The sequence below is a fragment of the Trachurus japonicus genome, chromosome 4, assembly GCF_045865225.1.
Source record: "Trachurus japonicus isolate A0001 chromosome 4, Traja_1.0".
NCBI lineage: Eukaryota > Metazoa > Chordata > Actinopteri > Carangiformes > Carangidae > Trachurus > Trachurus japonicus.
The window spans coordinates 1,383,536-1,395,811 of record NC_140910.1 but is presented as its reverse complement, the minus strand read 5'-3'; the positions used below and the strand labels follow the sequence as shown (position 1 = coordinate 1,395,811).

The 12,276-nt window shown below is 42.5% G+C and overlaps 1 protein-coding gene across 3 annotated transcripts in view; it reads left to right on the top strand.

Annotated features, from left to right (window-relative positions):
* Positions 1–12,276, top strand: part of LOC146988182 (pre-B-cell leukemia transcription factor 1) — a 51,703-nt gene that overhangs the window by 35,860 nt on the left and 3,567 nt on the right. Inside the window, exons 3-8 of one of the 3 annotated variants that reach the window (XM_085773247.1) lie at positions 3,611–3,855; positions 5,380–5,570; positions 7,289–7,424; positions 8,783–8,831; positions 9,932–10,044; positions 10,968–11,057. In XM_085773247.1, coding sequence (XP_085629373.1) covers positions 3,611–3,855; positions 5,380–5,570; positions 7,289–7,424; positions 8,783–8,831; positions 9,932–10,044; positions 10,968–11,057 — 824 coding nt within the window. Of the gene's footprint in view, positions 1–3,610; positions 3,856–5,379; positions 5,571–7,288; positions 7,425–8,782; positions 8,943–9,931; positions 10,045–10,967; positions 11,058–12,276 lie in introns of all 3 variants that reach the window. The other 2 variants (XM_085773246.1, XM_085773248.1) reach the window with 2 other exon arrangements.

Sequence of the window (12,276 nt, the reverse complement as noted above, 5' to 3'; positions counted from 1 at the left end):
GAATTGCTTGTCAACAACAGGAGGGATAAGGCACCTTCTGACAACAAGCCATCTTTGAAACGCCTCCAAGAGGAAAATGGCATCCACTGGAGACATGCTCACTGGTGGTGGTGGTGGTGGTGGGGGGGTTTCATGCGCACATTCACAGATAATTGTTTATCCCTGGGAGAAGCTTCAGTGCTTGTCTGCGGGTGGTTAAGTAAGTTCAGCAGCTCTGTTGGACACGGAGAGCCCGGCAGACTCAAGGCTCAAAAAACATTAGGATGAATCAATTAGGCTGCCATTAGCCAATAAAGTGGCCTCACTGAGTCGTGTAATTATGACCCTCAGCAAAGCCAATTTTATGGAGGCACATTATCCCTTTCTTTTCTTTATTAATTTTATTTGTTTGAGATAATCCCTCCATGGTTTTAATTATGTGATTTAGGTTCAGGATGGAATAAATAAATCATCATTTGCCTCTATCATTCCCAAACACTGCAGGTCTGTGGTGTTTCCATGTTAGGAAACAGCCTAGTTCAAGAGAGGAGACTATCATGTCTGCCATTGTTGTAGGGATCTCTCTGATTAGTCACTTCAATTAAAAATGAACACCGCTGCAATCTTCTTCACACAATCGGCATTAACTTCTCTCATCAGAGCAAGTTTCCCTCAGACTGTGCGATAAGAGCATAGGCAGGAAGAGCTGGTATTATAGTGAGCAGCCACTTTACTTGTTCCCAGCTCAGAGGACACTGTGTAAGTGTGACAGTGTGCTGTCAATGAGGGATGACAGTACACAGCCAACATGGCGTAATGCATTGTTCTTTCCAGGGTCCCTCCTGACAGATGCTCTCCAAAACAGCTGGATCAGCAGCAAGAACGGAGCTGGGATCTGGGCTGTGTTGAGGATGAGGATGTGATATGTCGCTGATTAGCAGAGGATACACATGTCAACAAGCAGGCCTGGGGATCATGTCATCCACTTTCTGTTCATTGACAGTTTGAAACACATGTATCTGTTTGTTTCAGTTTATTACTGAGAACATCCCGCCTGTGGAATGGAGACATCTATTGATGACCTTTCCTCTTCCATCTTTCTATAAAAAGTTAGTTCACAAGTGTTTTTTTCTCTTTTTCCTTATAAGATCTGCTAAGAAATGACCTTCTCTGCAGCAACCGCTCTCATAAGACTGATGTTGGAGGTATTTCCAAGCCAAGTAAAATAAACATGTCATGAATGTTAAGCTGGAACTTGGCAGACGTGATTCGAATCATTTTTGTGGACACAGGGAATTTTTATGTTCCATTTTCATTTGACAGTCTAGACTTTTTATGGGTTCTAGAAGAAATCCAGCCATGGATTCTCAGTAGAAACTTCATGAGCTTCCTCCCCAACATTTTTGAACGGGCACTCTTTGAATCGGGATTGTACTTGTAATTTTGTGGCTTTGTTTTCTTGTCTGTTGTGTTTGAGGAAGGGGGTCAGGTGAGCCTCCCAACACAATAGGCCAAATTTAGAAAACCACATTTGATGAGATCTTCGTAGGCTCGTAACACATTTCCAACCCACTCTGTAATACTTAATATAGCTTCTTATTGTTCCTATTGTTAATGCGTCAAAATTGTCAGTTTCCTTTCTTCTTCTTTAAATACGTTCTGCCATGACTAGTGTTCCTGCTGAAAATGACTTCCAGAGAGTACTGCTTATTTTTCTCCATGGGATATTGTGGTGTGCTCTCATTTTAACACCCACTTTAGTCTGGTATTTATGAGGTGGTAACTGTAGAAAAAAAAAACTGCGTCTCCATACTAGTGAGTGTTGAGGAAACGTTAACTGAAGTGGACAGGCGGGTTTAGGGTTCCTGATGGAGCAGGTTGGAACGGGTGTGAAGCTATCCCAGACTGTCCATACATTACAGGAGTGATGAAGGAGTCTGGGTAATGAGACAGGATGTTTGTACAGTCCTGCCATCCCAAGAGACCCCCCCCCACACACACACACACACACACACACTCACACACTCCTTGCTCCACCCTCCTTGTTCTCCAACTCCTCCCACACTCATCTCCCTCCTGCTGAGCCTGTGGCCTGAACCTCCGACCTCCTCCACTCACCAACAGTTACCGTATTTGCATTTCCAATGCACTTAAAGGCAGGGGGTGACCGTTGGAGCCCCCTCCCCTGTCCTCCCTGTCTTTGCTCGTACAGCAGGCCTCATTCTCATCCCATTGACCCCCTGCCCTGGCCAACCAACCCGGACAGCAGTCTGGGGTTAATGCACCAAGCACTTCCATTGTCTCTGAATTAATGAAGTGCTCCCTGCCTGTCCCTTCTCATTCAATGACGATGAGACAAATGACACGTGGTAGCGTTTTAAATGGCTATTGACACATGCAGTGTGTGAAGTCACAGAGTCGCTGCTCCTGTTAGCACTGTGACCAAAGTCCTGTAATGTTAATGGCACCTACATGTCAGTGCACCTTCAATTTCCACTCTGGGATCAGTTTGGATCCTAGCAGCAGCAGACACGCTCCAAACAGGAGACGGTATTTACTTTTGAAACGGATGGTTGTCAGATGGAGGAGGAAGAGTCGGAGTCTGGGAGTGTTTTCACCTCAGAAAATGGAAGGTGGAACTCAAGTCTTATAGAGAATGACAAGGGAGACCTCTTGTGGACAGCAGATGTACTGTCCAGATGCCGGTTGATGCTGTGTAATTCCAGAGTTATCATTTATTATACACTAGCAAAATATTTATTATTATTTGTATAACCTTTATTTAACCAGGTTTGTCCAAATGAGATTCAAGATCTATTTTGCAAGAGAGACCTGGCCGAGAATAGTACATGATACATGACAGTATCACATCAGTCTGATAACTGCATCTGAAAAAAAAAATACCACAAAGAGGCAATAATAAAATAGCAACACCATGAACTATTTATAATGGGAGTGATTCCAGCAGGAGCAAGATAACAAATTCTGCCTATACTTTCCTTTTTAAAATGAAAGTGACTAATTGTATTTGCAGTAAATGAGTATTTTCTTTATGACTTACTCATTTTTCAATTAAATGACAAATTGCTAGATGTTTATATGTAAGAAAATAACAAAAATTGTCCATTGGTTTCTGAGAGTCTGAGTTGAAGACATCAAATTGCTTATTTTGTTGGCCCTGAATGTAAAACACAAAGGTCATTTTTTCAATACAGACACCAGAGAAAGGTTTTTAACAAGGCTGGAAGTGGAATTAGAGAGAGTCTTATGTCTGCTCCCAAAAAGCCTGATTTGATCTTTGCAACCAAACTCCAAAATATGCAATGTGAGCTGTAGTCTGGATCAGCCTGCTCCTGTAGAGGTGGACCAGAGCCCTGCAGTACAGAGCCCAGACACAGCCGTTTAGTTGCTAACACACATTTCTTGTCAAACTGTGTTTGTGATTGAAAACCTTTCGCCTCCTTTATCGAAGCAGTTGACTTGTCTGCACATTTCTCTCTCTCGTTGTTACAACAGAATGAGCTGGTGGATGTGTGGCTGTCAGCTGACAGCTTGTTACTGTGTATTACACCACCGTAGGTGTGACCCCTGTGCCTGACCTCTGACCTCTGACCTCCTCCTGTCATTGCAGTGCTGAGTATTCGCGGCGCGCAGGAGGAGGAGCCCCCAGACCCCCAGCTCATGCGGCTGGACAACATGCTGTTAGCAGAGGGCGTGTCAGGTCCAGAGAAAGGAGGAGGTTCTGCGGCGGCGGCAGCTGCGGCGGCGGCCTCAGGAGGAGCCGGGGCCGACAACTCGGCGGAGCACTCGGACTACAGAGCCAAGCTGACCCAGATCAGACAGATCTACCACACAGAGCTGGAGAAGTATGAACAGGTGAGAGGATCACTCCTTACTGGACATGAGAACCACCAGAATGTCTTTTCTCATCTGTTACAAACTGTGAAAATCAAATATGCACAACACTGACTACAGCATCATGATCAGATCTTCTGATCTATTCAGTTCTTTGTCTGATACTCAGTTTCCAAGATGATTCTAGGGTTTCTCATACTGTCATATAGATTAATTGTATTTTGCCATATTTTTGAAACCTGTCTTGTCACATACAGTATAACTAATAACAAGAAGAAGTTGGACAGCAGTTTTAGTGTGCAGTAACTAGTGTTGTACCTCCACAAAGTTCAGGGACTATGTAAATAGAACAGACATGATTGTTGCAGAAGAGAAGATATTCTAGTACTTCCTAATATGGATGCATTTTACAGCACTTAAGCCCACATTTCCAATACTGCATCTCTAGACTCACGATAAATGTAAATGTTAAAAATGCACAGCTCAGGTTTTCTTCAAGTTCAAGCTAAAATAACTGTGTGACAGGAGTTTCCTTTTCAGATGACCGTGAGTGAGACAGATGAACACACATATAGACAATGTCTGACACAGCTGAATCCAGAGAGAGATCGACAGGAGAAGCAGAAATAAAATATGGTGTAGTAATATGGTAGCAGATTCACGCCTGGTGTCACACGGGGGGATGAATGGAACGTTGTGGCGTGTTGGTCTCTCAGGGTGGTAATACTGTGAAAGTGTGTCTGTGAAGGGAACAGCTGTCATTAGTTCTTCAGTTCTTAACATACTTCCCTCACCACTTCTGTTAAATATGAAATGTATCAGCACTTGTATTCCCGCTGGTCCGTGACAGAGCCGGGCCCAGGACTGCACTGAACAAAGAGTCGGATTTTTATTGTTCATTTTTTTTACACTTCTTCATCTGTGAGCTTTAAACACTGCACTTACCGCGGGTGCGTGCAGGAGTTTTGGACCTGTGCTGCCAAGTGCAGTATCTACATTTTTTCAATTTTCAATTTTTTTTTTTCTACCAATCAAAAGTGTGGCATATTCTCTTCAAACTGGTAGAATTTGATATTGGTACTGCTAAAAATTTCCAGAGTTAATGGGCTTTTTATTTTGCTGTCCATCCAAAAAAAGCACAGTGAAACCAAGGCAAAGTGCAGTAACTGCAAAGAGTACTGTACTCCCTACATTCTATAATTTTCTATGATTCCATTGGAGTAAAACCAAGGCAAAGTGTCGTATCTGTAGCTAATACCAAGCCAAAGTGCAGTATAAAACGGTAAAAATTGGTCAGATAGACAAACTACAAAATACATTTAATTCAGTCCACCTTTATCTAATCAATTATAGACTTGGTAGTTATTCATAATTTGATGCTTAAACCTGACAATGAAAAACACAAAAAGCTGTTTTTCTCAGTTTGGCATTTGCCTTTGTAGGGCAGTGTGGATGTCTGCACTGACAAATGAAGGTCCTGTTCACAGTTTGATCGACATGAGGGAAGGTGTGTGGCTTCAGTTTTTGTGTGTTTTCTCCTGGCAGGCCTGTAACGAGTTCACCACTCATGTGATGAACCTGTTGAGGGAGCAGTCACGCACGCGGCCCATCTCACCCAAAGAGATCGAACGCATGGTGAGCATCATCCACCGCAAGTTCAGCTCCATCCAGATGCAGCTCAAACAGAGCACCTGCGAGGCCGTCATGATCCTCCGCTCCCGCTTCCTGGATGCCAGGTGTGTCTCCTTTTATCAACATGTCTGTTGAGACGTACATACTGTGCCACACTCCACGCTGCAAATCACCTCCCGATTTAACAACACCGCAAATACCTCCTCGTGTGCTTCCCTCTCAGCCTCATATCCATATAAATGGCTGATGTAGGAGGCCTATCATGGTACAAACATGCTGTAACACGGCCACACACACAGGGCTGCTTTACATCTGTGGATGCCATTTGGACCAACATACCCAGCAACGGTGGCCAATAAGAGTTCCCTGCATGCTCCATAGCACTGTTTCCCTTTTTTAATGTAATCGCTTGTTCCTTTTGATGCGTGCTTGGATTTGCATACATTTTTCTGAGGATAAATCTCACTCAAAGTCTGAGTTGGAGGCATGACATTTAAATGAGGCATGCGCTCCCTTACAAAGCTCCCTATCTATTCTCTTGCAAATGATTGTGGTGGTGCTGCAGCGAGGGGAAGTGAGAGGAAGAGGAAAGCTTTCACTGGTTGAGAGACACTACTATGCTCAGCTCCGCTGATTAATCTACTGGCTGCTGGAGCCCATGCTGTGCACATTTACATATTCTAAAGCAGGCTTTTGGAGTGGGGGACAGAGATTTTAGCACAAATCTCCTCACCGGTGGATCCATGCACAGAGATTTTACAGGGTTTCCCTCCAGCTTATGTAAAGCCGTCTTCAGGTGTGGCACATACAGACACGACCTGATGGCAGCAGGTGATCCTGGGTCATCGTTAGCTGTCTGCTTCATGGATGTCTTGGGCAGGGTTCATTTCCATATGCAGACCTTGAAAAATGTGAATTAGTGTTTCATGTTTTAGCTTTTCTTTTTTTGCCTTTTAACCTGATACAATACCAAGGTTTCACTGTATTATTTGTGTTTATTAACAGTTATTCACAGAGTTCTATATCAGATTTTTTTCTCAAACAAAGAAGGATTTATTTATTTGATTACCAAAGCCAGAACACTTTTTTTTAAATACTTACTGTTAAAGCTGCTGCAATTTGTATATATTTTCTCTCCAACCTTAGGAAACCTTTCAGGATCTCCAAACTCATTGTTTTGGTTTAATGGTCAAAAACTCAAATGTGTTTAGAAGTGTTCTTTCTGAGCAGACAAGTTAAGAACTGTCCACCACCATCCCAAGTCAGAAACTCAGCAGCTAAAAGGCCAAATACTTTTAATGTCATCAGCTAAATGAATTCTAAAATAAATAAATAATTTACTCTGTTCATCCAAAGACGCAAAATGTCCATGTCTGAATATTCTTATCTTTTTAAAGGTTGAAATACAGACCACACATTTTTATATTGTATAGTAACAACTAACTGTGTTGAACTGTTATTGTTGCTTCTGCTTATGTTTTTTTCAGTTGCTCATAAATATAGCTGAAGAGAAGCTGACAGAGTTGCAGTCTGATATTTATTTGAGGACATGGCTAATGGAAGTGGGTAACATTTGCAGTGCAGGTGGAAGGCTGTTGTTTTTTATTTAGAAGTGATCATTTTTGACTCTGGGGTTAATTTGGATGAGATGAAGACAAAGTAAAAACAAACTATCCAGCTTATTTTTTCAGTTCTATAGTGACCCGTGGAGGTAGAATGAAAAATACAGTGGTGTACACATCTATTAAGAGTTGTCTTAAGTAATAATTGAATAAAAGAATAGGAACTTTCTTGTTTCATTTGTTGATTTTCTCTTTTGCAGACGGAAAAGACGAAACTTCAACAAGCAGGCGACAGAGATCCTCAATGAGTATTTCTACTCGCACCTCAGTAACCCCTACCCCAGCGAGGAGGCTAAGGAAGAGTTGGCAAAGAAGTGTGCCATCACAGTGGCCCAGGTACACGCAGATCACTGCCCCCACACTACACACTACACACGACCACTGCACACACAGCAGTCAGACAAACTCCGTTCTTAACCTGAAGAAGCAGCTGTCAGTGTCTTGGCAAGTAACCTAATAATGAGTGTCATGAATAGGGACAGCTCCTTTAATCTTTTAGCCGTACCTTTCACTGAAACAACAAAGCACTCAGTATAAATACGCCCTGTCAGAAGTTTGTAGTCGTGTAAATCAAACCAGATGAAGCTGTTTTTGACCAGTGACTCCATGTTTCCTCTGAAGTAGAGCAACAACACTGTTCACATCTTGTCATATTTTCTATCAATACATAGAATATACTGTACACAGGCCAGAGTTAGTCAAAGCACTTTTTAGATACAATGGATAGAATGTAATTAGCTGTATAAAAGGCCCAATTATAGTGAAAAAATAATGTAATATTAACTTTTTCTTGTTTCAGATCATCGTTTCATCATTCTTTTTGTTACTGATCACAGATAAAACTACTTGTGCTTGGAATTTGTTGTCATGTTTTGTGATTATCGACAAAACGATTAATTGAATGATAAAAAAAAAAAATCACAATCATTTTAGCTCTAAAAAGCCAAGACCATCACTCTTACTTTCCCAAAAGGACATCTGACGACAGAGATGTTTGTGTCAGTGATGCTGACAGTCAGAAAGTATTTTGGCACCTTGTTTTTTCATCTTTGCATTCTAGCGCTCAAGTTGTTTAAATCCTGTGAGAATTGATAATCAGGAAAGCAATGACAACTCCAAGGTAAACAACAATTTGTGTTTTGAATCCATCATTTGGGAATGGATTGTTTTCTCAGTTGGTTTCATTAATTCATACCAAATGATTTGAGGATGCATCTGGGCCTGATTGTGGAAGCTGCTCAGTGGCTGAATGATTTGTGGGGTTTCCGTTTCTTGGCCATAATAAAGGAGAATGTTTACCTACTATGGATTGGAAACTTTGCAGGATTGATTTGGTTTTCGTTTTAATGTTGTTTATCATTAGTGCTGGGATTACCCCCTGGCTTCATCTGGGGGTCCATTAGCCATAATGGGTGTTAGCGGATGTTGACTGATTGGTGCTTGTGTGAGTTCTGATGATAGTTGCAGTCATGATGACATAATGAGACTGTTATTGGCAATCATTCCATTCTGGCACTAATGTGGATTCGCAGCACCAGTCTATGTAGCTGCTACCACTGACAGAGGCCCTCTGCAGTGTTCCACCTGCCATTAAGGCCATGCACTCTAAACACTAGCATGATGATTTCTCAATGAGACTCTGTATGTTCAGATTTCACAAGAATTAAACTATGTTCCCTTGTTTGTCTGTTCAGGTTTCCAACTGGTTTGGGAATAAAAGAATCAGATACAAGAAAAACATTGGTAAGTTCCAAGAAGAAGCCAACATGTACGCTGCGAGAACTGCCGTGAATGCGGCTAATGCATCCTCACATGGAAGCCAAGCAAATTCACCCTCAACTCCAAACTCTGCAGGTGAGACAGGAAGTCCCTGGCTCTGCTCAGCCTTTAGCCATGTACCTCCTCTCTGTGCATTACTACAACTAAGCAGTTTATCGATCTGAGGCTATTTTAGAGCTGGTGTTGGTGACTGTGAAGGAATGAATTAGGGCGAACAAAACAGGCACTTCTTGTACAGGGAACATGCCTATCACAATGTAATGCACCGTTACTGAATGTTTACCCCTTAAAAAGCCCACCTACCCATCTAGAGCAAAGAGTGTAGCCAACCTGAGCCCCAAGTCTCCATGTTCTAACTGTCCTGTTGTCTTCATCTCAATAATACAATACTTTTCATGTTTGACTTTGTAACTCTCTATTTATCTATTCTGCTGCAAAAGACCAGTCTGGTGATAGTTTATATTTTTGTTCATTGTCAACAAGCCATGTAAAACTAACAGTAGATCACATGTTCTATCATCATCATGAATCTGTTATTTCAATATTGACTTTCATGTGGTCCTGATGTAATTTAGGATCATAACTAAAAAAATCTTTTTTAAAAAGTAATAACATTTTAAAATGATACCAGACTCATCTTTTAAAGCTACTGTCCAATATTCTAAGAAATGTCTTCATTTGCTGTCTGAGTCAAAAGAACATTTTTCAATGTAAAAGTAACAGAAATGACATGGAGTCACAGTACACCACTTTTACTTTAAATTGACCTCCCCAGTAGTTTGACAGCAGACAAGTGTTTTCTTATGATGTTGGACTGTTCCTTTTCCTCTATTTATGCATTAATACTTGCTTATTTGTGTGTTTTCACACACTTCTGGTGGCTGCAGCTGCAGCTGCAGCTTTTCTGTTTTCTTGTGTGCATTAGCTCCATTGATCTAACAGCACCTCTCTGGCTGCTAGCTAACTGCATGGAGCTCCTCCATATTAAAGTCTGGAGGGGCCGACTTGCTTTCCCTGCTTCTCTCTGTCTCTCTGTGATTCGACTGCTCCCTCTTTCCTTTCAGGTTCTGGTGGCTCTTTTAACATGTCAAACTCCGGGGACTTGTTCATGAGCGTGCAGTCTCTGAATGGGGACTCATACCAGGGGGCTCAGGTGGGAGCCAACGTACAGTCACAGGTAGGGCCCTGACTGATCGTGCAGGGACAGGCCCACCACCTTCTCAACAGTCCTTTTTCCTGACTGACTTTTTGTCATACACAAGTATCACTAATACAAGTAGCCTAATAAAACTAATGATTTAAAAAAAAAAACACTTATATTATCCAGACAGTGATTGGGAGTATCAGAGGACTCTGACTGCTGTTCGCATTAGCAAATCCTAAAAACAACTAAATCCAGCATTAATTCAGTTGAATCAGTTGGAACATACGAGAGCATCTGTTTTTTCTTGTTAATTCATTGTTACCAATGTTAACCAAGCTAATTCAGGCTTAGGTCAAAACATTTGAGGTTTGCCTATTTTCTTATTTTTCTGCCAGCCCTGCATGAGGCAGCATCATGTTTTCTTGATTTCTGCTTTTTCTGACATTTGCTTGATCAGTGAAGAGCTTTGCTGTTTCCAGATGTCTTGCTAACCTTAATATTTCTGGTCTTGCTAGCATAAAAACACCCCCTTTTCATTTATTGTTTCAGGTAAAATACATCCCATCTCTTTTCTTATACAGTTTTGCTTCCTCCTATTTCAGTACCTCTGTCAAAGGGAACTCACCCTATAGTCTGAAGTCTGTCACTGCTGTGACTAATAAAAATGTCTGTTGTGAAAAAGACCACAGTTATGCCCAGGCCCCAGGAAAAAGTGCCCGATCACAGGACATGTGACTGTCATGTGTTCACCATATGAATGTGAATTAACTCAACCAGTAAAAAGAAAACTCTTTTTTATCCTAAATGGCCTGTCTGTTGATTTGGACATACAGTATAGAAGCAGATATAAGGCAGAAATAGGTTATTTTTGTCTCTCGTGCTGTCTCGTCATCCCTCTCTCTTTTCACTTATGTTGACCCTGACCTTGCTTTGTTTTTTGTTTCTGAATGTTTCAGGTGGATACCCTTCGCCATGTTATCAGTCAGACAGGCGGATACAGTGAAGGACTTACAGCCAACCAGATGTACAGTCCCCAGGGCATCAATGTAAGGATTCTTCCTTTCTCCCCCTCCCAATTATTTCAGAGCCAACGGGCTCAGAATGCCACTTAGTCGGGCTTGTCTCTGCTTTGCTCTGATCACCTAGTTGATTGGTTCTGTATCGCTGGTGCCACAGGCAGCACACTGCCCAGTGTACTGGCTGCGTACATGCAGAGCCACCTTCTGAGCCTGTCATATATAATCAGGTCTGGCGTGGCACCTGCAGCCACGTATGGTCAGCCGAGAGCCGACTGCACAAACAGGTGACACCTCCCGCACTGGACTTTAAATTCCTCTGACCAATCTGACCCCTAATTAGCCGGCCTGGGGCCACAGCGTCCACTGGACCCTCCCAGGAGATGACGCTGCTGCGCTGCTAAAAATAAAGCCTCACAGCTCCTCGTGTGCCACGGGGTGTGTTCCCCTCATGTTTGTCTCATTTTTGCAAAAGAGTTCAGGTATAGAAGTGGGGGTTTGTAGAGAGGGGTGGGGGTGGGGGAGTTGGGGGCGGGGGTGGGGATGCTAGCTGGCGGCTGCAAACTGTAGGGAAATTCATAGCGACAAGCCGTGTCGTAAAGGGGAAAATCGATAAGACAGACACAAGGAGAGCAGAGTGTGGACTTGGGACAGCAATCCAAGCGCATTGCTCAGATCATGTTCGTGCCACACTAATGGCCCTGACAGTGAGTCGCGCTGAGAGGACGAGGACGGTCACAGCCGCTGCTGGGTTCCTCCACTGCCCTCGTTGTGCCTCAGTGGCCATATGATAATCAGACGAAATGTCTGCCATCTAAAAACATGTATGTGTATTCAAATAAGCTTCCTGGCTGCTCCGAGCACATCCCACAGCCAGCTGTGCTAACCCTGAGAGGCCGCTAACATATTCAGGCCCTGTTCTCTCTCAGTCCTTTGACCTCACAGATACAGTTCTCCTTGGACGGCTGCTTGCTCTACCACATCTTACACTGCCACAATATGCTGTGTTATTCACTTTTAGACCCTATAAAGAAGCTCTGCGATGCATAATGTAAGAGCAGGATATCATATCTGTCTTCCAGGCTCTTTGCCTGTGATTTATGGAGCTAAGTTTGGTTTGATAAAATATTTTGAAGAAACACACAGTATATATAAATAACAACACATCAGCCCTATAACCTTCAACACTGAACGCTTTAGATAATTGTTCATTTTGTGTTACTAAATGTGTCCAACAAAAATACATTTT